The sequence below is a fragment of the Strix uralensis genome, chromosome 8 (assembly GCF_047716275.1).
Source record: "Strix uralensis isolate ZFMK-TIS-50842 chromosome 8, bStrUra1, whole genome shotgun sequence".
NCBI lineage: Eukaryota > Metazoa > Chordata > Aves > Strigiformes > Strigidae > Strix > Strix uralensis.
Window position 1 is genome coordinate 31,868,189 of NC_133979.1, and position 27,824 is coordinate 31,896,012.

Genomic DNA, 27,824 nt, shown 5'->3' on the forward strand with positions numbered 1-27,824 from the left:
AAACCATGAAAACTGTGGTTTCACAGCATCTTATATACAGAACTTCCATACCAACAGTGTTGGTAAAAAAACAAAGACAGATTTCCCTTAATTCCCCCCCCAATTTTATGGCTTTCTTTCAATGTTGAATGTTGATACAGTGAATTTTTGTGTCTGCTTGAAGAAAGAAGCCTGTTATTAATAGAACATGAATTTCTGTAGCTTATTACAGTGTTCTTTTAATTCTCTAGCCATGTTTGTTGGAAATGCCTGAATTTGCTAGGAGGTAGTTATCTGAAAAGCATTAGCATGCCTTTGGATTTTTTTGTGTGTCCCTTCCTTGGTAACTAGAGGAGTTAGTCTGTTAAATGGTAGGTATTTGAAAAAAAAAAAAAAAAATATTGAGGTGGTGTGCTAAGGCATGCAAAGGTGTGTGGTGTGGGCTTAAACAGTTCTGAGAAAAAAAACCTTACAAGCAGCTCAGCCTGGAGAAGAGCCTGGACATAATGATTATTGTCTGTATTAATAAATACAGACTCCAAGACAGAGATGCTTGAGATTTATATGCTTCATAGATGTTTTGTAAAATAAGTTATGAAGTTACACTTATGTTCTTACAGGATTATATACAAGTGCATGTATACATTTGTGCAAATGAAGGTGGAAGTCAGATCAAGTTTCTCTATATGAGACTGTGTGAAATTAGGGGTATTCATAGTGCCTTTATTTTTCCTAAAGAATAGTTTAAGAATAACATACAAAATACTGACCAGAAATGCCATCAAAATAATCTCCTGAAACTAGTTTAGCAGTGGGACAAAAAATGCTTCAAATGGCATTTTAACCTTGTTTCACCATCACGAGGCAGCAGGACCATCGGAGTTAATTGCCCCAGCCTATTCTTTGGCTCCTCGAGACAGCTCATCTGCGCGTATGGACTGGATATTTATGAAGGCTGGCGCCCTGACTTGTGGTGCCTGTTGGATTGTGCCGAGGTGTCTAAAGAGGTTACTGTCTCCAGCTGTCCCTCCTGATGCTCTGCTGCAGTGTGTCTGGCAGAGGAGCTGATGGTGGTGCTGGGTGAATTCGGAGTCTTGGGTTAATAATATGGCAGGCTGTGTACTGGGGCGCTGGGTGGGGCGGGGTTTTTTTCTCAGAAATGGTATGTCTGGCAATGTGGTCAGCTGGAGTCAGAAATGTCTTCAGCTGCTGCAGCTAAATCGTGGAGGAATCATGAACTGGAGCCTGTGGATGGACTGTGTTTACAGTCCCCGTATTGATGGAGGTTTCCTGTGCAGAGCTTCTCCTGATGCATTTCTTCCCCTGCCTCTTTGGCTCTGTCAGCAGCTGCTGTGCTCAATTTTGAAGAAACAAAGTCCTTGTTGGTGTAGTAATAAATGTGATGACTTCAAAACAAGCTTGAAAGCATTAGAATGGCCTTATGTAGAAGGTACTTCAATGTCTATCACAACTGATTGAGTTCCTTCCTACTTAATGGCATAATCTTGATAAGATGGTATTGCTGTGCCGATAACCTTGTTGTGGAGCAGGGTTTCCTACCTCAAACCTGCTCCTTATACAGCTTGGGCTGAGGCTGCTACCCTCTTTCTTGGAAGTGTTTTCCAAGCTTGAATGTGGGAAGAAGGCAGCTGAGTATGTTTGGAGACTTAAAACCTCTTCCACCTTACTATTCTGTAACATTGAAGCTGTGCTCCTGTTACTGTCAGAGCTGTTTGTAACCTACTGTGTATCAGCCCAGCTGGGAGAAATGGCAGAACCTGGTTTTCAAATATAGATAGGTTACCCGAAATACTACAGCAGGCAGACTGATAACTTGGCTTGAATTTTAAATAGTGTCGTAAGAAACATTCTGCATTTAACTGTTGGCATTTTTAGTTAACATTTCCCTACTCTAGCTTATTTAAAATGGTGTTTGTGGAAAAACTGAATCTAATCCTCATTAACTTGCATGGTAGTTGTTTGCAACGGCTTTGGCTCATTGTACTTTTGTGTATTTGGCATATAAACCCTGGGATTGTCGTCATCTTCTCTTCAGCATGCAGAAGAGCATCGCCTAGCAGTAAAGTGGCTTTTCATCAATAGACTTTATGTTTGGTTGCTTGCAAAATTCAGTAGTTCCCTATAGGTTTTCTCATCATTAGTGCTAATTAAGCCAGGTTCTCCTGAATACGTGTATGAAAAAAAAAAAAAAACCAACTTATGCAGTAGAACAGGATGTCTTTAGCTATAGAAAGTCTGCTATGTCTTCCTGGGAAATTTTGGGTTGTCTTTAGGGATTAGGTTCAGGGTCACTTTCCCTTGCTTTCCCCCCCAAAAGTAGGGGGGATCCTGGTTCTGAAAGTTGAGCTATTGCAGGAAGTATAATTAATCTCTCTAGCATAGTATGTTCTCTCATTGGGTTTTAAAAAAGAATGATTCTGTTTTATCTAGCGATGACAAAGCATGAAAGTAGCTCTGGTTTTGACTTCAGAGCTGTGAGATGGAACTAAGCCCACCAAACCTCCTCGATTCAGTTTTAATTTTCTCCTTTAAACAAGCTCTTTATGGAATGAGAATATTTCGAAGTGGTCTCTGTTAGAACTGATGGCATTTCATTACACTTAAAAGGATTTTTCTAAGCATGAAGTGGGCCTGGAACTAGGTCCACGGATATTACTTTGTCAATGTGGTACCTTTTTAAGCCTTTCTTCAAACGGAGCAAAATAAAACTCCAGGCTACTGTGGCTGCAAGAAAGAAGCTGAAAGTGTGACTGCAGCATGACTGGTGCAGTAATGTCTTCCCAGGGGAGCCCGGAGCTGAGGACCGTCCTTCTGTGCAGTGCAGGCTTCTATGAACTGTTATAACACCCTTCCCTGACTGTTTTCCAGCTGTTGGATGGGGAAAAAAAGATAATCAACACACAGAGCTGACTTTCTAGTGTCTCCTTTTTATGCTTTAAATAGAGGTTTGCTTAGGGGAAGTGTATTCCCGTCAGATGTTTGAAGCCTGGAGGAGGTGTGATGTCAGGAGAGGGTACCCAAGGTACATTCAACAGTAACTAGTGCTGCTGAACCTGGAGCTGGAACATCACAAACAACAAGGAATGAGATCAGACTGAAATAGCTTGGGGTCTTCTGTCCCATGGTTTTTGTTAGACTTCCATTAGACTTGAATCTGATCCACTGAGAGGCTGTAATTATAGCAGCCAAGACAACTTTACCTTGATTAGAAGACAAATCTGGCAATTTTCTTGTTATCTGGGGGTCACATCTAACCCAAGTTAATATGTTGCTTACAGATGAAGGTGTTTACTCTGACAGGATGCATTTTAAGTGAAGTCTTGTTCATACGATTAACTTACCCATATAACAGTGTAGAGAATCAAAGGGGTTTTTCTTTAAGCGGTAGTAGAGAGTAGAGATTGCAATAACCTGTCTGGGATTGCGGTGTGCTAGCTCAGTTTATATTGGAAAACATTTAGCAGCACAGGGCTTTGAATCAGGGAATACATTCAGCCAGCTGTGGTTTATCCTTGTCCCTACGGTGCAGGTGAAGGACTTTAAATAAGGTCACTGCTGCTATTCTAGGTGGTGCCTTGGAGTGAGGAGTAACTAATGCAACTGTTGCTTTATTAAAAACAACAAAAAACCCCCGTAACATTTTTAATTTCAGCCACTCACAGCTTTAGCAAAACAGTCTTTTGAGACTGAAACTTCATATGCTTTATCTCAGTGGCCTTTGTTTTTATATGTGACAAAATATAGACTTCGAGCTGGAGTACAAAGCCCAAGTGCTGTAATAGCAGCTTCCTATGCCTCAATATAGCTTTGTGTTTAAAAACTACAAATTAGTATGCTAGTGCATGCTTAGTGACACTAATTACTTTGCCTTAAAATATCAGTCTGCTGTAAGAACAGTCTCTCAGGTATGTGATATTAATACCAATTTCTGTATTGGTCCCCGGTGCTGAGCAGTCTTTGGTGGTCATGGTGTTGGGTTGTAACCTAAATTTCTATCTTTGACTTCAATACCTCAAAATGGGCATTGGAAATAGGCAACCAGGCTATAAGATGGTGGGACTTGGGATTGGCAGAAGTGACAGGATATCTCTCAGAGGCCAGGGAGTGGAAGCACAAAGTGAGAAAGACTTTAAGGAAATGTAAGTGAAGAGTAAAAGCTGCCGTTTTCTTCTCCCTCCCACCAATTAAGTCTCCCCAAAACTGAAAACAGTATATCCATGTTGCAATTGAATATGGAGTCTTGGCAAGATAGAACTTGGGGTTAGAGATATGGAAACAGAAACAGCACCATAATAGGTAGAAGTAGAATTGAAAGGCTTTGGTATATTCAGGGAGGAATATATAAATATATATAGAGAGAGTCCCATGAGAGGGACTGAGTCATCTACTTTGTGGAAATGGCAACTCCTACGGTCACATATCTCATTACCAAGTCACAGCAGAGGCATTTATGATTATAGTAGCAATTGTAGAGTGTGTGTGTATGGAAACGGGAGAGGAGCAATTGGCTGCAGACCTTTTAGCTGTAACTAGTGATGCAGTTAAATGCAACCTCCCCCCTTCTCGTGATTTGAAGCAGTAGATACAGCACGTACCCGTTTCTCAGAGAAACTTGCTGGCTAGGTGCCCCTCCAGTCTGATCCCTGGGGTGTTTCAAACTGCAATTTCAAGTACAGTGTAAGCTGCCCCTGGGGTCAGTTTGGAGGGCACCTAGCCCCACGGTGGCCCTGCAGAAGACCACAGAGCATTCCAACCTGTAGAGTTGTTGTCTTGTGGCCTCCCAGCACCCACAATCATTACATCAGGGATACTAAAGGGTGTATCTATATTTGTTTCTGTTAATATCTGGTGTGGACCAGTTCTTCATGGATTACATGTTGTAACCAGTTGTTCGTGTTGTCATATTCACTCTGCTACCATCATGTCTTGCAGGAGTAAGTACCTGGAATGTATGTGTGTCTGGTTTTTAAAGTGTGACTGGGAGGGGGGGAACCTTCATCTGTCCCAAATCAATCTTCTGGTGAGTGCCTCCTAGTTCTAGTGTGCAGTGACTTGTTGAGCACCCGTCTTGCTGTTGCCTTATGGTAACCCTTATGGTAAGGCAGCTGCTCCATTCCTTGAATCAATTTAGTTGCCCATCTGTATGCATTCTCTCACTCCAGTGTGTCCTCCTGGAGTGCGGAGAACTGCACACACCATCAGGATGCAAATGTAGCAAGTCTTATACAATGGCAGAACTAGTAAATGCTCATGCTTTACTCCTTCCCTACTGGTCTACACTCAACACCATGCCAAGCTTCCAGACATGTTTCAGAAGCAATTTATTTTGTAATTCCATTTGTTAGCTATGAGTGCTCTCCAAGGTTGTAGGTTTTAGCATTAAATAAAGCAATTGATTTATAATCTCACAGATTAAGAATAAAGATAAGCAGCAGGGCAACCTGAACCCTTGAGAATGTGTTTACTTTCTAGCAGCTCTTAGTGGTATTTCCATAGGACGCTGGTCAATAACTACTTAGGAAAAAGAAAGTGGTGACTTGGGAACTGGAGATGTCTCTCTTCTATTTTCCCTAGAACAAAACAATCAGTTCCTTACAATTTGATTTTTATGAGTAAATTCTATTACACGTTTATACATATTTTTCAAATATCCAGGAGCTTTTGTGACCCCAAAAGATTCCCTATAAAAATTCAGCTAGTCTTTGTTGGTCAGAAATGTGGAGTTTAAAAGGAGGTTAAAAAAACCCAAAAGGAGCAATTGCTAATTGTTTCTAACATGCACGTCTTTGAGGAGCAAGGATCACTGCTAGTCCAAGAGGGAACTTAACTGGATGTTGAAATGATCTAAAACATGGTTTATCTCCAGTGGTTCCTTAAAAAAATGAATGTCTGAACTGGTCTCCCATCTCTAAAGGAGGTGGCTTCATGCTAGTACTGAGGTAGGTTTGTAGCACACAGAGACAGTTGGTGCTCCATCTGCCCTCTGAGATGGTGAAAACGTTCATTGTCAGTCCCATGTTAAGTCTAACTAAAACAGTGCTACCAAAACACATTGCTCTTATTTTAGCAGGATGTTAATAGCCATTGCATGCGTGTTTTATGCGTTGCTTTGGCTCACTGATAGCTCTGCCTCTCACCACATGTGAAGTGGATGCTGTTGTCCAGCTGGTTTGTCTCTTGATTCAATGGCCGTTTTCACAAAAAAGGATAAAGTATTTCCTACTACTCTATTGCATGTTATCATTGTGTTAATGACTAATTCACTTTGTAGAAATGCATCACCTGCCAACCAGAATGTTGTTCTTCAGAGCTGCCCCTGCTGTATCTTTTGACAAAATAAAACTAAGTTCCCTTGCAAATTTTCATGCAGATAAACTTGTGTGTAAGCAAGCACTTACATTGACACAAAGACTTCAAGCGGTAAGTGACAGGAATACCATCGAGCTAGTTAAATGCAAATAAGCCCTACTTAACGCTAAAGGTATTTAGAAGACTTATAGGAAAAAGCATGAAAATAACTGTTGCTATGCAAGTGGGCTGTTTGTCCTAATCCTGATTAGTGCAGGAGGAAGCAAGAGCTTTGCAAATATTAGGAATAGTTTTATATGGTAAATAATGCACTTGATTAGCCACTAGATTGTTCGGGGGGTGGGTGTGTGGGGGGGTGTTTGATGTAAATCGGTTACAAAAAGTGGACTGGCAGAAAGCGAGAACAGCTGTTGGACCAGGACTGTGCATAGGAGAGGGAGGCCAAGGTGCAACTATGTGTTAAGCTTGCGGTGTTGGGTTTGCCTGCCTCTCTCACAGCCAGCAAACATCTGTACAGGTCGTGGTTTAGTTCTGCATCTGTTTTCTCCCTGCAGTGTCTTTGATGCTGTTTGAAGGTCACAGGTCTGACAATCAATTTCATTGGTTGATGCCGTTTATTAATTTTTTTAATGATGTGTTAACTTTTATAGACATATTGAAATACTCATTTGTTATGTCTACAGCATGTCTCTATTTAAAAAAAAAAAAATTGAATTAATGCTAGAGAAGCAAACCCACCCCAGGTGAGAGAGGTTCTATTCTGTTCTAATAACTTGGCTTTTTACCAGACATTGTAATATATTATTTTTTTTTTCTTCAGCAGAAGGCTAAGGGTATAAATTGAATCAAGTAGATGAATCGCTGCCATCAGTTTAGTTGTGCTTTACCTGAATCCACAGGGCAGTGAGCAGGAGCTGAGACAGCGGTTTAATTAAGATTGTGGCACAGGTAAATCCATTGTATTGTTATAGAGGCTTTTGATTATAAAAGTCTTCCATAGAATAGGGTGAGCTGACAAGGCAGGTCTGAATGGTGCTTTCGGCCTGTTTGTATAAAAAGTGATTAGACTAGGGTAGATCTGGGGCGGGGGAGAGCAGTCTGGCAGCTTATACGGCTTCTTTCCCTTTCCTGTTTTATTTAAATAGATGCATCCTTGCTTGATTGATTCCCCAGGCTTAAGCATGTTCCATTTCTTTGCCTTTTGGAGGCTCGTGACTTTGCAGGCTGGACCCAACTAGTTCTTTTCTCCTCTAGCAAGGAAGCAACAGCGAGTGGGACTGTCTCCTGCCACTGCTTTGGAGAAGTTTATGCCTGAATTAAAAGGCCAAGTTGCAAGCTGTTTCACTGAATTATTTTATACAGTCAGACTGCATATCAACAATCCGTTCTCTCCACAGTTTAAAAATAACTTGATGATATCTCCTTTACAAGAACTTGAAAACTCTGTTGGCATTTAAATTTATTTTCCCTTGAAAGCATTGCAGTGCCTTTGACTTCTCAGCTATGTCGAGGGGTAGAAAATTCTACCTGTTATAGCTATAGGGGAAGCCTGAAGAACCCTCTCTGTTCTTGTAATTGGTTTAATGCTTTCTAATTGTAGAAAGGTACCTTAAATACCCCTGCTCTCAGGATTTTTCAGGCTATATGAATGTGAAATCAGTGTAAACTCAGTTTTCTCTGCTGCCATTCAGAACTTGCTGCCTGGTTCACAAATGCTCTGGCTTCTTGGAAAAAAGATGATAGGGACAGCAGAGATTGAAATTAGTTACTGAGTGAAAGAACCCCAAAAGAGACTTCTCAAAGCAGTAGATTGATTGCTTAGTCAAGAGACTTGAGGAGAGCTGGTTACTGATCATAGAAACCTGGAGACTGAGAGCAAATGCCATCTCCCAAATCCTTTCTGGGAGGAGTAGCAAACTGGTGTCTCTCTGAGGCTGATGCTTCTGAAAGCAGAGGTAAGTGTGTGTGCACATCCACCCTGCCCTGCCTGCAGTGACATGGGCTGCAGGCAGGCAGGAGCTCCTAGGAAGCAGGTTTACTTCCCTGACTACTAGGTATCTAATAGTTTTCTCTCAAGCTCTTCTAAGCTGTGGAGGTAGCAATGACATTAGCTGTTTATAACCTGCTGCCTGCCTTTCTCTCAGATGTATTTCATGTACAACCTCAGGCTTTTCTCATTTGCAGTTTAACTTTGTTATAAGGTGACTGCTTTTACTTCCAACTTCATTGATATCTATTACAAACTTACCCTGCAGTTCAAGAAAGAAGGTGCCTTGGTTTCCACAAGCAACCCTAAGTGGAAGTCAGAGCATGCATGGTTTTTACAGTACTGAAGCTATATGTTCTGACCCTCTTGTTACTCAGGGAATTTAGAAGGTTTTTTCACAAATACTGGTTTGCTCTGCATTAACACTTGAGTTCACCATGCTGCTGTATATAGGAGCTAAGGGATGCAGCAGTGCAGCCAAAAGGAATCAATGGGCAGTCATCCTGCAGCACGATCACAGAGCGTGCAGCTCGTGCAGCTGAATGTTAAGCCCATTTCCAGGGTGAGCTGTCAGCTTTGACATTTGGGTACTGCGTAATGTAGATGGTGTAGTTGAACTGGAAGACTTCTGGAGCATCTGAACAACGATCTTGGCTGGGGGGGGGCAGAGATTGGGCTACCACAGAAAGTCCATTTCAGTAATTGGAGATGTGGGTGTGTTTGGAGGGGGTTAGAAAATGGTGCCCAAGAGCCAGAACTCCATGCTGTTGGCATGTGTGCTCTGAATGGGGTATTTGCTAACTGCAAACTGTGATTCTCAGCTCTGCCGTACCGCCATTTAGGTGGTAAAATGCTCTGCTGCTGAATACGTGTGTTGTGTTACACAGTTCTCAACGTGTGCTTTTGTTCCTCAGTATCGAGTTCGACCGAGACTGTGACTACTTTGCCATCGCTGGGGTGACAAAGAAGATTAAAGTCTATGAGTATGGTACAGTCATTCAGGACGCAGTGGATATTCACTACCCTGAGAATGAAATGACCTGTAATTCCAAAATCAGGTAGGCGTTGACTTTGCATTTGAACTCAAAGGGCCTTTTCAATTTGCTTGTTTGTGTGCAGTAACTGTTTCGCTTTCCTTATCCATTGTGGGAATGGGAGGGGAAAGGAAAGCAGGAGCCATTGGAGACCTTGCTTTGAACTCTAGGTGGGATTGGGTGGCACAAGCACTTTTACTTGCGTATGCTGGGCTCACCCAAGGTAAGAGCAGGCCCACATATCTGGAGGAGGAAGGGACATAGGGTAGCGAACTGCTTTTGTGTTCCTTGCAAGTGTTTCTGGATGCCTACTCAGTTAAAAGAGAGTAAAAGCAGAGTAGTGGATATGCTCCAGGTAAAGTCTTAGCTTGTCTCAAGGTAACTTCTGTGCCCACTTTATAATAATCACGAATTCCTTCATGTTCTCTTCATCTGCTAGTCCTCAGGAAATGTGCCCCATTTGCACCTTCTGCCTATGAATTTGTCTGCATAAAGTACTGTTCTGCTGGGCCTCGTAATATCAAGCTCTTGGGAAAAGACCTTGCTTGATTTTTGCTTCTGTGCTGCTATCATTACTGTCATCTTTTTAGATTACTTAAACCAAAGAAATATAGATCACCATGTCAGAACTTCAATTGAAAGAATCCAGCTAACTTAACTTACAAATCCTAATTCAAAAATTCTGTTAAAGCTCAAAAGTAAATAATACAGGCAATCAAACCAATTCAGAATTATAATACAAGTCACCAGCATCTCTGAACTCATTTGTTTTTATTTGGTACTCTACATTTTAAAAACAGTAAAGCACCCACAAATGTGTAAGTAATAAACTTATATAACAGTCTAGTTTTCACAAAAACAAAATGTTGTGCAACAAGATTAATAATGTTTGCAAACCTACTTTATAGCGTAAACCTCACATTTAGTTTTGTAGTTGACATGTTTCTTAAGATAGATCAGTCACTCCTGGATCACTTATGCTGATTATTCTCAGGAATTGTGTGACACTGTTTTATGAAGGAAAAGATGTGTCAATGCAACTGACACAGGGACTGACTTTCAAGATGAGTAAAAACAGTTTAAGAGGGATTTGTATTGATAAGCCATACTGATTATGGAGCTTGCGTTTTGGTGGACTTGTGAAATGTTCCGTATTTTTGCCTGAGTCATAGCAGAATTCACACCATTCAGCTTCATTATTCTGGAGGCAAGAGCAGAACAATAGGAGAACCATCTAGCAGTCGATTAATACCTTTTGCCTTAATTAAAAGGGGAAAAGCAATGTGTGTTTAGTATTTCTTGGTCTGTCTGAGACAACTTCCAGACTTGCTACTTCAAATTTGACAGGGATCTACCAGGACCATCCTGCCAGGCATTAGGAAGTTGTTTGTTCTTCCTTCTCTGGCAGCTGCCGGTGAGAAAAGCCCCATTAGTGCCTTCAGTGATGTTACTCTTGTCAGCTTTGTGCTCCAGACAAGATACCTCTTGCAATCAAGATTTCTTCTCTTTCTCAAATTTCATGCATATATACATTATAGATATATATGATGATGCTAAATGCATTGTCCTCTGACACTCTGTGCCTCAGTGAAGGCAGACAGGGTCCTTTTCTTTCATTTTCCTTGCCCTAGTTTCTCTCATTCCTCCAAAGAAAAGCTGCTTTTTTTTTTCCCGTTGGCACCTCCATGTTATATCAACCTTCCTTCGGAATGTGGGTGCTTTTGGTTTTGACAAATAAAGTTAGGCTGTCAGTCGAATGCATCCTTGCTATATCCATTAGCTGTGCTGCCAGTCACTGGTGCTGGGGCTCACTGGCGCAGTGTTGAGCAGCATAATAACTTGCTATTCTGAAGTGGCGTAGCTTGAGGGAGAAGTTATATATGAAGGCTGTAATTTCATTACAGAATATTGCAGTATGCTGGAAATGTGCCTGTATTATAATAAAATCTAAACAAGTGGAGCCTTCTTTTTGTAAAAAGCCTCGGCTTAAAGCTGTTGATCTTAATGTGGGTGGAGGTGCAGCTTCTTCCAGAGGCTTACTCTACCTGCTAGTTGCCCTTTCTGATCTCGAAGACAGACATATTTCTGCTGTAGCACACAGGTGGTACCTCTCCTCCCAGCGTGGATGAGGGGGTCTGTGTGCAGATGGGATTTGATGATGTGTTTCTTCTGCTGAAGCTGGCGTGTGACACTGGCATGGCTTGTAACGTCCCTTCCGTCCTCACGCGGCACCAGAGCTGTCTGTCTGCAGGCGCTTTGGCTTTCCGAAGACACGTCATGGGAAGCTCACCCCAAATTGATCCTGGTTAACCTTGTTCAGAGTGGTGATGCTGGAACATAAAAATGATGCCGGAGCATAAATCGTTAGCGGTTACATTGGTGCCTCAGCTTTCGGAGGAGCGGCAGCTCTGACGGGCTTTTATAAAAGCAGACAGGTGACAGCATTTGCGAGGACTCGTGTCTGGCCAAGAGCAAGTCTGCTGGCCTGGAGCAGCTGCGGGAAGGGAAGCCCTTGCCTGGGACGGGGCTGGCACCAGCCCAGCCCTGCTCTGCCTTGTGCCAGCTGGGCGCCTGCTGAAAGGTTGAGCTTCATGCCAGCAGTAATTGATTGTAGGCTTTTCTGGAGCAGAGCCCTGGTACCAGCTGTATCTGAGTCTTTCTTCCTCTTTTCCAACCCCCTTTTTTTACACCCACCTGCTTCTTAAATACATTCTTTTTTCATCATCTGCTGAGCTTTCTCATCCCTATTTTTAAGAACAGGGAGGAAGTCGGTGTGTTGGGTTTCTGGTAAATGTGCATCGCGTCCCCCGGGAACAACAGTGGCATAAGCTTCCAGGAAAAACACAAGATGACACATAAATCCTCATAAAAATCCCATTTACAGATTCATAGCTTCAGTACAAGAAACAAATCCTGGCATTGTGTAGTAGCTATAAACAGCACCCTGTGAGCTAATTATGACTTGCTGTGTCCCTAGCTATGGCAGAGAATAATCTGCGGCTCCCCCCTGCACAGGAAGAGATGGGAAAGGACAAGAAGAGGATGAACGGCTAGCAGCGAGCCACAGCTCTTCTCTGATGTATTCAAGAGGCAGATTTGTTGTTTTGCCATAGGTTGCAGGGTGAGAAAAATAAGGAGATCTAGTGTTCAGGTAAAAGAAATTGGCTTTAGGCCTCGTTAATCTACAATAGGTGATGTGCAAGTGTGGTTAGGTAAACACGCTTTTGAAATCCATGTTTAGTATTCTGCATGCTCACCACGGTGTGTTTGCAGCATCTGTACTTCAGTGATAGATGTTACCACAAACCTCCAAAAATCAGCTGCATCTGTTTAGTCAACTGCAGTAAAAGCAAAGCATCAGTAGGCTTTTTTTTTTTAGGGGGCTGATGGTATTTTATTGTTTTCATTTTTTGGTGTCAATAAATCAAATGCATGATTGCTCTATCTTAATAGTAGTTCATGGGCATATTGCTGTCAATTTTTGAAATGGCAGCCAGTTCTCACTATTAAGATTAAATTAAGCAAAAACTTGCCGTATGGTGTTTTTCATTGTAAAGTCTTTGCTATTTGGAGAGGTATGAGCTCTCTTTATGCTGAAAAACCTCAGAAGCGGTTCTGTTGGATGCCTCTATTTCCAGTGCAGAAAACATTTGACATCAAACAGGTTATAAGGAAATACACCTTCAACTGTCATTAATTCCAGTTTTCAGAGTAACTACTTCATGATGAAGTTTTTCTTTGAAAGTGTTTGTCTCTTAACCCTGCCAGAGGTTTTCTTTGGATTGATTAGAAAAAAGCTTTTTTTAAAACATTCACAATGGTAATAATTCTGTATGTCTCTGAAGTATTTGGTTAGCTTTGTTATTCCCGTGAATGTTCCTTGCAGTAAAAGATCACTCCCTTTAAAAACATTTCAGTCCTAAAACTACTGGGCATGGGTTGACTCATGGTAATAGACTGGATCTGAAGCATTTGGCACTCGGAAGCAGGTCAGACCACAGCAGTTTGTGCCTTATTAAAGGCTTTAACTCCATTTAACTCACTGCCAGAGGGGCGGTTGACACCGGGTAACTTGATCCTGGATTTGAGACATTTCAGCCATAAAAATACTGGCTCATGAAAGAAACATCAGCGTGACTGACAGCGCTAACTGAGCTGGCCCACTTGTGTCTCTGGATAAAATGAAGGATGCGCAGAAATTTTCACGAGGGGGGGTGTGTGTGTCAGGATTTCTGTGTGTCCAGATCGGATGCTGAGGTTAAGGAGAGCATCTCAGAGGTCAGTGATTAGCTTTCAACTAGAGTTTCTCCAGGCTAATCTCCTAGGAAAGAAAACTATCACAACTTATGGCAAGATAAACCTCTGGGGCGTTAACTATCACCTTGTTTCTGGATTAAAGAACAAAGTAAAACCTGAAAAAATACAGCTACTAGTATTTAAAATAAAAGTTGGCCTCACACAATTCCTTTTAATTCAGCGCTGAATTAGACATTATCTCAGCTTTAGGTAGCTATTTTTTTGTATCATATCTCAAAGCTTCCACTGCTCAATTTCTCCCTGGATGTGGCTGCAGGCCATCTAAAGGTTGTCTACAAAAGGTTGTTTTTATGAACTTCTGGGGGCTCAATGCTTAACCTGTTTGAGGACTGTGTAAGCTCCATTTTTGGTCTGTCTCAACTTTGCCCTTTCCTTTCCCCTTCCCCAGCTTGCTCCCCCATGCGTTTTTGAGTCTGTAATTCAATTTGTTTACCCGTGATAACATCTCAAGGGAACCCAAAAAAGTAGATGTCTTTGAAGTTTCAACAAAATTGCCTGTGTTGGGCATGGAAGACAGATCAGTGCTTCCCTTGAGAGGAGCATGGCAGTAACTTCTCAGCCCTTTGTAAGTCCCAGGAAAGCCACATGGAAGAGAAATACTGTAGTGTCCCAGTTCCAGGACAGCCTTCTTTCAGCCCTATATCACAGAATCACCTATATCATCATAGATGCCAGAGAATATACAATCAAAGGACAGTCAGCCCTTGCTAAAAAGCATCCTTTACCTGGAGAGGGAGCTCCCCTCCACCTGATGCAACCCTGAATTGTGCTCTACAAAGGTTACTTTTGAGAATTTAAGTTATAAAGAAGCTCAGGTATTGCAGCATCAAGGAGAGAGCTCTGGTTTCAGACTTTGTAAAGAGAGCTGGGTGGTGATAAGGGGAGAATTAAGGCAGAGAGCTGGAACAGGGTTGGTTTTGTATTATTATGATCCTTTAATCATTTTCCTTAAAAATGAAAGATTTATGGTGTGTTCGACTTAAAAGGTGTTAATTGAACCACTTAGTGGCTGCAAATCCCTAAACATTTTTCACCTGTCAGTTCCTGTTTTCCCCTCTCAGTCTATCTACAAATGCTTTCCCAGTGTTAACCCCTTGTTAACACCATCAGACTTCAGTGGGACTTCAGAATGCTTAGCTTGATCTTTGCTGTGCCAGACCTAATGCACGTGCTTCCAGGCACAGAAACCCTTCATTTTTCTCCATCTATATTGATTGATCCGATAAAATATTACTTCTCCCTACAAATCTGACACTTATATCCTTAGATCTATCACATCTCAAACAGAACTGTTAAACTCTGTCCTTTATATTTTTCTACCTACTCAGTAATTCCTAATTTTCTTTGTTATGGGTGATTTCTTTTTTTACAAGATACAGTTACATGATTATCCTCTATATAGTTCAGCTTGCAATACCTAGTGCTCTTCTGCTGGTCAGATGTGGATCTCATGCTCCCCTAGCATAAAGCATCCATCTTCTAACTAGGTGGCACCAGCATGTCTGCCTTTCTGTAGGACCCTCCACCTGCTGATGCTGCCTGACATACTGTCAAAGCTGTCCAGATCAAAGACTGCCTTCTCCAAGATTTGGCCCTGGGCTGTGTTCTTTCTGCTTTTGTGTGATGGCTAAATTTATAGATTTTTTTTTTTTTTTTCTTCCTTAAGCTCCTTGAACCCCTGACTTGAGAGGAGATAAGATGGCAGAGGGAACAGGTCTGAACCAATAAATGTCTAGTGCAGTGTCTGTCCCCCTGCCATTAGTTGGAGACTGCTCCCAGCCCAGAGCCTCAGTGTTGTAGCTCTAGGGCTCTGTACTGCTTTTGTTTCCATCAGTGACTGCTCTGCCTGGAAACAAGACTCCAGATGTCAGACATGGTTATCTCTGGGCTGCTGCAACCTTCACCTCACAGTCGTGGTGGGCAGTGCCTGCCAGCTTCATTTGGTCCTCAGGGAGCCACTTAAGCCTCTCTGAATGAGGCTTCTAGTAAATCATAGACTGTCAAGACCTGCTTTTCTATGTGGGTGCCTAATGGTAGCAGAGCCAGTGTAATGATAGCTCCTTGATGATACATTTGTGGACAGTCCTTGTACCTACAGGGGCTGAGGACACTTAACACTTTTTAATTAATGACATATCGTGGAAGGGGTGAAACCAAGGAAAGCATTGCCTGAGCTGTATCACCTCAAGCATCCTCCTAGCAGCTGGTGGTTAAAGATGATGACTTATATAGGGTAAATAAAACTCTTTTAAGTTTCTGAATGCAAAGTTTCAAAACCAAGGGATGCTGTTATAAGAAGGAAATGTGCAAGTGTGTGAACAGACTATAGGTAGAGGTGCTCACAGGGAGAAGTTTGACATGTTAAAAGCAGTATCATCAAATTTCCCTCTGTACTGACCATTCTAAAGAAAGCTCCCAGTGATGCGCTGGGGAAGGTGTGTCCTGAAAGTTTTCTCCAAGCATCATGCAGTGGTGCAAGAGCCTTGCAGAAAGCTGCTGCTGTTGGATGACTGTCTTGTTTCTGTAAATTAGATTACCTTGTACAAACAGAAGTCAGAGCTGGAAGTCTTAGATCACTCAGTGAAGTTTCCTGCTGATGCAAGTACTAACAGCGTGTTATTCTTTCTTGTATTTCTTCAAATTTGTCTTAAACAGTTGAGTTTCTTGCCTCTGCTCCAGAACCTCAGATAAGCTTGTTGATTCCATGCAGCTAAATAGTGGTGAGCTATGATTAGTGGTTGGTATGCATAGTCCCTCTGTAGTTATAAACCTCACGCCCCAGTAAGTTACGTTTGACCATAGTCAAGAGTTGCTGTTATTTAACTGAAAAATAAGTGTTTATATTTAACTACCTTAAAAAAGGAAAAGTATTTTTCCCTTCTGTGTGTAAATTCCTAAGGAAAACAGGATATATAGTGGAACCAAGAATTTGCCAAGGTATAATACTTGTAAGTCAGTATTCATGTACCTACATCATATTTCAATGTGTAGCTGCACTGATCAAAGCAGTACTAAAAAGTTACAGAATCATGGACTTCTAGTTTATATTGTTGGTTAAAACTTGGCCCCAAGGCAACCGTAATCTAGTTACTGTGTCAGAGCTGTTTGACCTGCACGAATTGGATCTGTCAGTTTAGCTTCTGCTACATGCATCATAGCTGATACCAACTGGCATGCTTTTCTGCCAGATGGTTCAAAAATTGGTGAACAAGTATTACAGATTTTCTTACCTCTGTCACGTTTTTCGGGAGTCAGAGTGCCAGAACGCTTCGGGAGTCATAGAGCCAGAATGTTACGGATCTGACTTGGCAGTGTCGCTGCTTTTGTTTTGTCTGCTGATGGTTGGAGTTAGTCAGTGGAATTGTCATTTAGTTTTGCATGGCCACTTAAATCAGTGTAAAATATAAACCTGTGCAATATATTTTGCATTTTTGGATCAGAAACGTCTCTTAAACTGCTCATAGCAAACAAAGTGCTGTTTCATTCTAGATAGGAAGGGGGGGTCTTTCTGAATTTACAGAAAGCTGGAAGTAGTTTCTCAGAAGTCAAACTCTCATTTGCATGAAGGTACTTGTATAGAACATTACATATGTGCTGGAGGAGGGCTTGACTTACCATCTATATAGCTATATGTTTTACATATATAGCTTCTGTTAGGTAAGTAGTTATCTTTATGGTAATAATAGTAGTAGTAGCTATTGGCAAGAGGCTAAGAATTCAAACCCTGAGCTCTCTGTGAGAATTTGTGTGGAATTCAGATAGCAAAACAATCACAGTGTTAGAGAGGAATACATTTAAAAAAAAAAAAATAATCCCAAACCTTAACACTTCATATTGAGGGGGGCAATGTCACTTAAGCCAATAAAGCTTTTGGTTTGTGGAGGAAGGCTTGTTATATTTCTGATGGGTCTTGGTTTTGTCCTTTCCTGAGAAAGACACTAATTCCCTGACATACTGCAAGAGTGATTTTTGTGTTGTAAGGTATGATTTAATGTAAGACTGACCATGGCTCTTTTTCTTTTTAAGCTGTATCAGCTGGAGTAGTTACCACAAGAACCTGCTAGCCAGCAGTGATTATGAAGGCACCGTCATCCTTTGGGATGGATTCACAGGACAAAGATCCAAGGTCTACCAGGTAACATATGATGAGTGAGCAACACCTTCCCACACCATGGACCATGTCAGGGGAGCAGTATTCAGTCTGAGGTTCTGCTTCTAGTCCAGCAATAGGCTTTTCCATTCCACAGGGTGAAATGGATGCTCCTCCTGTTTGGTAAATGTGTCTCATGCGCACAGCTTTATTGAGCTGCAGTCCTCTGAGGGAAGTAGCTATATCTTCTTGTCACAGTCATGAGGCAGTTCATGTTTTCTTGCTGCTGCTTTCAGGCAGGGAATCTGCACAGGGAGAAACGAGTTTCTGGAAGTTGTTTGTCTCGCCTTCAGAAACCTCTGTCTCTCCATACCTCTTCCACTTCAGTCTTTGTCAAAAGCCTTTTGTAAAATCCTGCAGTGACTGCTGCTGTAGGTGCTCGTAAAGAAGAAGAGCAAATTGCAGACTGAAGTGGTGAGGCTGAGAGCGGTAGGCAGAACCCTTCCTGATGCAGTCCTGTGCTCAGCAGAGCAGCATACACATGCTCAACAGCAAGGCCTGTTTCAGAAGTTTCTGGCATTTTGTCTTTTCATGCAATTTGAACACTGTGTTTCTATATAACGGATTCTGAGGGGATTGTGATCAGAGCAAGGAGGTTAGAATAGCGGTGATTCTGTTTGGGGAGAGGCTGGAAGTGCTGCAGGCTGTTGTGTAGGTGGCATAGTGCACTGAAACTGGTCAGTGATAATGAGCTGCAGACTGGCCTTCAGTTCCCTCTTCTTGACAGTTCAACATAAGTTTTAATTCCTATTTAAACCTTTGTTTACTTTTTCATCATGGTTTGTCTGTTTTATAACGCTTGTTTTCACTAATGCTTTGCATATCTCAATTAAAAAGAAATTATACTGGACAAAATAAATCTTGTCTGTTTTCCTCTCAAATATATTTTGCATTTCTTTGAGGCTGAATAATGAACCTAGAGAGGACCAGCTGTGGCTTATGTTAAAACAAACTCATTTTGCTTCCTATCAGATTACCTGAATTTTTTATTTGGATTTGCATAGAGGCATGCATACTGACATCTGCTCTGCATGTATTAGAAATCCTTTAGTGACTTTGTCCTGGCGAGCTTTTCATGTCATCGTCTTGCAAGCCCGTGTGAAGGCTTTAAACTTCAGGGCTTGACTGAATTTCAAGTTTCATTCAATGCAGTGTTTTGCTTCCATGTGGCATGTGCCAGCATAGCAAATACAGCTCTTCTGTGTTTTGGGGAAGAGTGTGCAGTTTTGTAAGAATATTTGTTTGAGTGGTAAAACATAGGATTAGACACCAGAAGTTTTGTTAAATAACTCAACAGGAAGGTGAGGATTTCCTGGACTTTGAGAGGAGGTGTTTGAAATGTCTTTGAATGGGCATCTTGTAGGTATTGGGAGGTACAACTGTGATCTACTAGAATAAAAAGCAGTAGAACCACAGCCAGTCAAACTGTGCTGCAAAAACAGGCTTTAATGTATATTTCTTGAAATCATTATTTTTTTTCCTTCAAGTAAAAAAAAAAAAAATCAGTTTTCGTTTTTAAAATTGCCATTGTATTGTTTTCTGCTTTCATGGCACATCTAGCATTCTACAAACATTGGTCTGATTGGCAGAAAAGATGTTTTTTGAGAAGCTGTTAAACGCAGTAAGCTTCTCTGTCCAGGACTCTGCTGACAATTTATAACACATAGCATGTTTTTTTTCTTTTACTATTTTATCAGATTACAGCTCATTACCTCACATTGTTTTTCTTGTTTCTCTAAACAGGAGCATGAGAAAAGGTGCTGGAGTGTTGACTTTAACTTGATGGACCCAAAGCTATTGGCTTCAGGCTCTGATGATGCCAAAGGTATTACTCTTTCTCAGTCTCTCTGCAGAAGGTTTATACTTTGTGTATTCCCTTTGAGGGACCAAAATATTATATTTCAAGTAGCTGATTCCTCAGCTACCTTCAATATTGTAGTTGACGTGATAATGTGTAAAGATATTACTGAACTGTTCAGATCTTAGAAAAGGAGAAGCTTTGTCTGGATTAAGATTTCTTGGTGTGATGTTCACATTTTTCAGGTAATATGCTCTCTAGCTGGTGTTTTCCAGGACACTAAACAAAGCAAAATGTGTTTCAACATTAGTTAAGCTTGTTGAGTTAAAGCCTTGGGGCCTTTCAAAAGAACAGCATGTATTTATATTTAAAAAATAAGGTTGTTGGGGAAAAAAGCAGAAGTTAAAAATGCCTGCTGCAGTTTTACCTGTAGCTCTGAATGTTAAAGACTCTGTACACTGAGAAGCTTCCCACTTTCACGATGTGCAGCGCGTTCCTCTGAGCTTAACAGAGTCAGATGGTGGACTGAATGGGAGCGTTGGGAGCAGCTCTCAGCTTTCCACACTCTGGGGTCCATTCGACAAAGGGCTTCTGGAGAACCTTTTCCCAACATACTGATAGAAGATTGCTTCTAAGAAGAAATAGGAAACTTCTAAAGAAAAGGATAGCACTGAGCATTATGTAGTATTCTTCATCTTTAATGAACAAGATTTTTATCTGTAATATATTTACAATACCAAATTAGAGTTATTAATCAGCAAGAGTTATAGAGTTGCTTTCATAGTCAGTGGGGATCAACTCTCCCAGATGGACTGATACAGCTCTGGACAGAGCTCTCTGTGATTTGCTTTGAAAAGATAAATTAATATTTCATAAACATTAAACCTTGCAAACTCTAAAATGCCTTTAAATTCTGTTTCAAAAGAAAGCTGTATTAGTGTTCATCTATTGTATTTGGCAGTCTTAATGTGGCTGGTAATTCCATGTACAAAATGCAGCTTTAATTATTATTTTATGTTTAAGGTGGGTTTTCAATGTTTTTCATATGTTCCCACCCCCCCTTTTGGAGGAAGTCAAGAGTGGTTTTTGTGTGCTTAAATGCAGCAGGAGTGAACATTCACCTTGTAAATTATGAATCTCTTCATCACGTTGCTCCCCACTCATGCCATGCATTTGAAAAAGCTTATCTGCCAGATAGACATGCATTTATTAGCATGTTAACAAGTTGTCCAGTTTTGCAAAGCCAGCTGCAAGCAGAGCTCCTTTCTCTAGTTTAACAGTTCACTTGTTCAGTAACAGTCTCTAAAAGTGTAGTGTTTACTTACAAATTATTGTAATAAAGTCTGCAGATTTACATAACTTGCATTTCAATTCACAAAGGTCATTTGAAGGTGTATTGGGGTTTAGGTGAATAAAACTGGGCTGGACATTTTATCCTTTACTTCTACCACGATTTGCCTGTGATATGCATGTGTAACAAGCCCATTAGAGCCAAATGGAGTCCTGTGTGGAAGTGTTTGAAATAAGCACAGATTTTATAAGTCTTTAAGGTACAGAGCAATAGTAGCAAACGTCCGACATTATAGGGTCCACCTTCCATTTCAGTGATCACATTGAAAGGGTTAAAAGTGAGGAAAAAGTAACACCTATGACAAGTGTCTCAACTCAAACCTGCCTAACTTACATTGTTGTCCTTCTGCTTATGTTCATGAGCGTTTGGCTGAGTTCTGGCCAGCTTTGGGTACGTAGTAATACATGTTTGACCAGGTACAACATCTGGTGGGAAAGCTGAGACCTACGTACCCTTCCTGTCCTCTTTTACTTCTCTACTTGTGTGAGGCCACACTGGGCTTTCTAACAAGAAATCTCCATGCTGATAGATATTGGTGTGACCAGAGCAATTGGAGTTAATCTCGCTGCGCTTCCCCGGAAAGCACGAGTACAACATTTTCCTCTCAAGTCAACAGGACAAGCCAGCAAAAAAGTGACAGCTTTACCAGTTCTTCCCGCTTGCCTGCGTACCTGCCTGTCTCACCTCAGTCTTTTCAAGCTGGAAGCTAATTTTTAAAGCACTTGGTATGCTTTGTAGACATGTACTGGGGAAGGAGCTTTTAGATGAAAAATCCTGTCATCAGTGCTTCACAGCTGTCTCTGGCAGGGCTCAGGCACAGCAAAGGGGGTGCTAACGAATGGAGTGCTATTAGGGATAAAATGATTCTGATACAATTAGAAACAGCATCTTTGGGCCTCAGGTCCTGTGTTGTCCTTGTCGTTAGATGAGGGTAATCCAGGATGCTTATTTGTGGAAGATCTTCCTACTTTAATAGGAGATGATGAGAGCATAACAGCATTATTGTATTTGAAGTAACTACTGTGTGTATGAAAACCTCACTTTTATCTACAGTTGCCATGCCCTTCCCTTTTAAAGGGGCAAAGGTAGTTGGGAGTGTCTATAGGGACCCAAAGATGTATTCCTAGCTAGACAGCAGTGAGCAAAATTAGTGTTTACTTGTGCTACAAGCAGCTTGGGGAAACGACACAGTCTTAATTTCAGTTCTTTTATGCACATAACAATGGCAGGAGCTATGATTCTCATGTAAATAAGAAAGGATGAATTTCTGCTATCTGAGCAGAAAAGATTATTTAATTTTTGTGAAGGCAGAATGATGCTATTAAAGTGCCAGGATAGGACTGGAGCTACTGCACTTTGCTAATGATGTACAGCTGCTTCTCAACCCAACATCCCTGTCTGTTCTGGATTGGGAGTGTAGTTTAATGGCTGTGGTAAAGTTGGCAGATGAGATAAAGCAAAATATTTTGTGATGCCATGTGGGTAGAATTTAAGTCTCCACTGTGGCAGAGACCTGTTCTGGAGTGATGAAGCATTTGTTCTCTGCTCTGGGATTGTTTTTGGAGCTCAAAGTGATACAAGCAGTACTGACAAATTCAACTGAAGAAAGAGTCCTGTTTTTTCTGTAAGCTGTAGTGCCTTCACTATTTCCTGGCTCAAAATGGAGAGGTGTAGTAGAACAGGAGCACCTGAGGGCTCTGAGCCTTAGTGAGAAGTTACTTTTCATTGTCTCATGGCAAGGAGGAATGCAAGCATCTGTTTCATTACATATAAGGAAAGTAATTTCCGTGCTACCTTGGTAAGTTGGACCATGAGTGCTAATCCTACAGCCATTTTTTGTAGTATCCCTGATTTCAGTGGAGTAAAGCAGATTTGTAGGGTTGTCTTCATAAAAAAGAAGCGTGGCCTTTTAGAGGGGAAACTAACCTGAGAACTGCAGATCAGAGTTTGCTTCCTGGCTTTGTTGAGGACTTCCAGAGGATTGTTTGGGGTTTTATTTTCAGTGATACTTAGCTCCTTTGGCTTCTGCTGACTTTAAGTGGAGGTATAGGTGTTTATTGCTCTTAAAATATCAGGTTGAACTTTCAGTTTACTCCTTTTCATGGCTAAAAGAAGTTCAATAATTTCCTGGAGATTTGTGGGGTTGTTGGATTCAGTTGGGAATACCTTGAAAGGTCAAGAAGACGTTGGTAGTTAAAATACCAACCAAAATATCTGTCTGGCTGTGTTTTATGCAAGGAGGAATACCCTGTGGTTATGCCTGCTAGGTCAACATCATCCTCCTGACCAAGGCAAGGCAGTGGAACAAAAATCTTGGCTAGCGGGACAACTCAACAGCTTCCTTCTTTCCTAGGGGTTCCTCAAATCTGTGCAAACAAGTTTTCTGGTACCAGTATCCTGTTCCTGGTTTACAGCTTTTTTGGAGTATCAGCAGCCTCTCCATCACACGACTAGATAAGAGTTTCAAGAATGGCAGGCTGGATGAAATATCCTTACTATCAGTGTACCAGCTGTGTACATTGAACCTTCAGCTACTGCAGTAGAGGCTTCTGCCTATTTTAATCAGTGTTTAGACACAGAACTGATGTATAGAAAATTAATTTATAAATTTACATATTTGGTGTAAAGTTCCAATCAAACAAAAAGTATCTTGAAAAGACCTAAACGTTTTAAACCAAAAAAGCTGTTCTGGAGATATCTTCTTAGTTGTTTGGTGAGGGGTAGACACTTGGCCACATAGAGGTATCTGTCTCAGCAGCTGCAAAATTAGGAAACATATGCTTTGAGAACATATGTTTTAGAAATAGTCAATCTCAGATGTTGCTTGTCTCATCAACACAATTCTAGGTGTTATCAAGACATCCGTACATCATATAATTACTGCCTCGACCTCAGAAAAATTGCTGAAAGCTACAGCAAATAAACTCTACCCTCATGAATTATGCTTTATTAACCTGTCAGTTCTTTTTAAAAAAAATAATGGGCAGTTCCAGGTAAAACTTGACATGTTTCATTACATGTAGTTATATGTCACATATATCCTTTTTTTTATGGCACTGACTAAGATATAATTGGAGCCCAGCGTATCCCACAGCAGTTAGATCACAGAAACTGCAGACTCTAATCTGTCTGTCAGTTGTAACGAATATTATGATGGCTTTCAACACACAGGTTGACTCATCACCAGATTAAATGGCTCATTTTATGACCTGAAAACTTGAATGAAAAAAGGAGCCAAGTTGAAACTGAGCCCCCAATTAGCTTTTGCTACAAAACTGAGACCAGATGGCCATTTGTTTATTAGAGGTGGTGTCAAGGAGAGACTTGGCTGCTTTGGATGCAACTTTAAATTGATACCTGATTGGAAGGCTTCAAGACAAGCCTGTGTGGTTTTAGTAGTAGATTTGGGCAGAACACTGCTCTGAACTGTGAGATCATGTAACCTCCCCGCATGCCTCAAGTTGAAGCAGTGTTGTCTGCCAACAGTGTCCTCTTGTAATCATGGTATCTGCTTCCTATACCATCTCATCCATAAACCTGATGTCCTCTACTGCCACTGCAACTTAGACTATACATCTCCTGGTGTCTGTTCATTAAAGCAAAATGCTAATGTTTTATTATTTTGCAAAATTGTCTTTCCTGGCTCTGTTTCCCTCCCTGTCCTCAAGTGCAGAACACGATGGAGGGCGTATATCATCCCGTCTCGCCTGGGAGAAGAGAGCATCTTAAGCCATGTTTGCAAAGCTGTTGGTTTCATTTAGAAATGTAGCTAGATATTTAGGATTGATATTATAGCTCTGGTAAATGAGAATGGATTTATTTCTGAAAACCAACAGGGTGGGTGCTGTTTTCATTGAATTTTACGTAATGCTTATATGCAAATACAGTACGCATCAGTGTTTGTATTTCTGGTGTAGTGTGTGCTGCTTTATAATGGTTCCAGGCAGCTGTCAGATACCCACAGAGTGCTGCATCTAAAACAATTCCTTGGTGTGCTCTGAGCAGTCATGTATTTCCTTCATCTCTGAAGCAGTTCTCCTAGGTATGGTCAGAAATAGCACAATCTTGTTGCTTTTCATTGCTTGCCATACTATTAAAAAGTAGGTGCACTAGAATGAACCTGCCAGTGTTCCTCCTTTTCCTTGACCATCTAAAACATCCTTGGGTAATCCATGTGGAAACCTTGTTTCTCCTTCAAAGCTCCTGGGAAAGAGTGACCCAGAGATGATACAGAGGACCCCTCAGAGGGTTCAGGGACACACCATAAGACAGCTTACCTCATGTATTGACCACAGTGGGTAACAAGATTCCTATTCTTTTGCCATTTTTGCTCACTTCACTTCCAAAGTGAGATTTCTCTAAAAAGACAGCAGAGGACCTGTTGGCCATGGATCTGAAGAAGCCCAAGCAGCTCGTGGGAGCTGTTTAGGGGATTAAGCCTTCATGTAGCTCCTGCGTGCTCAAACATTGGCTTCAGCTTGCCCTGCTTCCTGCCTCAGCATGCTTATCGTGATGCTAAAGTACAGCTCAACCCACTCTTCAAGAAAATGGGGAAGGGAGAACATCTAAGTCTTATTTTCTGCCTTGTAGGCATCAGTGGGTGTTGATGCCAATGTGCTGCCCCTTCACCTGGACTGAGAGTAAAGTGCTTCATCTCTAGCTTTTAATAGTAAGGTTGGCTATGTGGGAGTGCCTGGCACTCCTCATCTTTAAGGTTAAATGGTACTTGAAGTGTTTTTGGAGGGTGGGGAAGGCTTTATTTTGAAAAGCTGCTGGTGTTTTCTGTTGGTCATCCTGTGAAGCACTGAAGTGAGTACCTGGGGGAAGAGCTTGTTTCTCTACTACAAAGTTTAATCAATGTTCATACAGTAGTCTTGTAGAACAGTAGAGTTCCTTGTACCAGGGGAATATATCATCATAGGAAGCCAGCACACTGATTTCTTTGCTGTCCGTGCCAGTTTCTCAAGAATAAAACAAGTTGTTCTTGCTCACTGTGCTGAAGCATACAATTAAGTATATTTATTCTGTGTAAAGCAACTCTGCTGTGGAGCATGGAGTTCTTGCATCCCAGCTAAGGGGCAAGGAACAAAAAGGACACAAGACTTCCTGCTCTTGGTTATATGAATCTGCACTCCAGTAACCCTAAACGCTGAGATTCTAACATGCGGTTAGTCACCTGCTCTCATCTTCTCAGCCATGCGGGATGTGGACTTTCAGCATCTCCTGTGTGTATGGAGGTTGGCAGAACATTTACAGTGTGCACTTGAGAATGTTCTTCAAGCTTACCAGCCATCAGCATCAACTGACCCTTTATAATCACTAACATCTTGGTGTGAGGTTTTTCAGAATCTTATTTGCGAAGTAACTAGATTTTATGCCTTTCAGATGAGGTTGATTTTTTGTTTGTTTTTGTTTACTCATTTCTTTCTTTCTGTTTCTCTAGTGAAGCTGTGGTCTACCAACTTGGACAACTCAGTAGCAAGCATCGAGGCCAAGGCTAATGTGTGTTGTGTCAAATTCAGCCCCTCTTCTAGGTATCACCTAGCTTTTGGCTGTGCAGGTAGGTAAAAGGGGTTTTGGGCGAAGAGATGCTGTTTCTTCCTTCTTTGGCTTCTTATTCCCCCCAAAGATGTGAGTTTGGCTGCTGTGCCCAGGACTGAAGTGTCTTTGCAGTTAAAATGCCTCTGACTAAGACTTTTCAAGTGTGCAGTCACCCAGAAGACATCACGCTACCCAAGTGTCAACTTCATCCTGCAGCCTGACTTTTTAATTTGGGTGCCCCTATCAGAGATAAAAGCTCAGGAAAGCAAGTTGCCTAGTGTGTTTATTGAGATCACTAAGGCAACCAGGCAAAGCTCAGCTTTGAGAGTCTCATAGCAAAGTTAATGTGTTAACGTGGTGATAGTTGTTCTTTCTGATTTACAGCGTTGCTCTATAAATACTACAAAGCCATACTGGGAATTTTAACTGGTTTTACCTGAGGTGTGCTGTAAAACAGTGACTGTGCTTGTTTCCCATAGCTGCAACTTCAATCCCTGTGGCTGGGCTCGTGTTTTCCTAGGTTGAGCAAAGATCACTGTTAATATTTTTTTTGAAGTAGTCAGTGGGGAAGGCACAACGAGCCTTTTATTCACTTAGATTAAACGGTTCTTGGTGATAATACAAAGAGTTGAGAGCAGAGCAGGTATCGCTTTGGGAGACAACTGTACCGTGCTATGCATGCAGCAACTGAAACTTGGAGGTACCTATAAATGTTTAACCAACTCTGCATTTTCTTTCTCCTCGGGGAGTTTTAATGCACTTGTAACTAGATGTTCTGACGACACTTGCTATCTCTGGACTTCAGGAGATATGTTGATCATTCTTGCAACCACTGGTTTGCCATTTCATTTAGGTGTTCCCATTTCCAGGCTGGTTCTACTTTGATTGTGACTCTTAGGAGGGAAAAATAAATTTGCATTTTGATATACTGCAAAAAATGGATTCAAGTTGGAGAGTAAAATATTGACTCGGTTGACAAGCATCTCACTGAAGTTTAGTGAATTACATGCAAGGATAGAATTGAATTACAATACCTGCTAGCAGCATTTGAATGAAAGGGGCTATCTGCGAAAGGCTCTAGGGAAGGATGAGAGCACCAGCTCCAAATGGATCAGCCACTGATTAAAATACATATGTAAAAGCACCACGAAACAGAATTCTTCCTGATAAATCAGTAACTGGGATTCCTTTCCACCTGAAAGGCAGAGTGGGGATAAGGCACAGATAAATTTATGAAGGCTTTCAGAGCTGTAGGGCATGTGGGATGGAAGTGGATAGGAGTGTCTATCCCCACACTCATGTCTAACAAACCACAATGGGCTTGTCTTCAACAAGTG

General features: G+C 41.4%; 1 protein-coding gene across 2 annotated transcripts in view; it reads left to right on the top strand.

Moving 5' to 3' along the window:
• The window catches only part of COP1 (COP1 E3 ubiquitin ligase), a 129,698-nt gene that overhangs the window by 45,888 nt on the left and 55,986 nt on the right, over positions 1-27,824 (top strand). For both annotated transcript variants that reach the window (XM_074877021.1, XM_074877023.1), the window contains exons 12-15: positions 9,211-9,354; positions 17,674-17,782; positions 19,541-19,622; positions 26,390-26,506. In XM_074877021.1, coding sequence (XP_074733122.1) covers positions 9,211-9,354; positions 17,674-17,782; positions 19,541-19,622; positions 26,390-26,506 — 452 coding nt within the window. The remainder of the gene's footprint in view (positions 1-9,210; positions 9,355-17,673; positions 17,783-19,540; positions 19,623-26,389; positions 26,507-27,824) is intronic.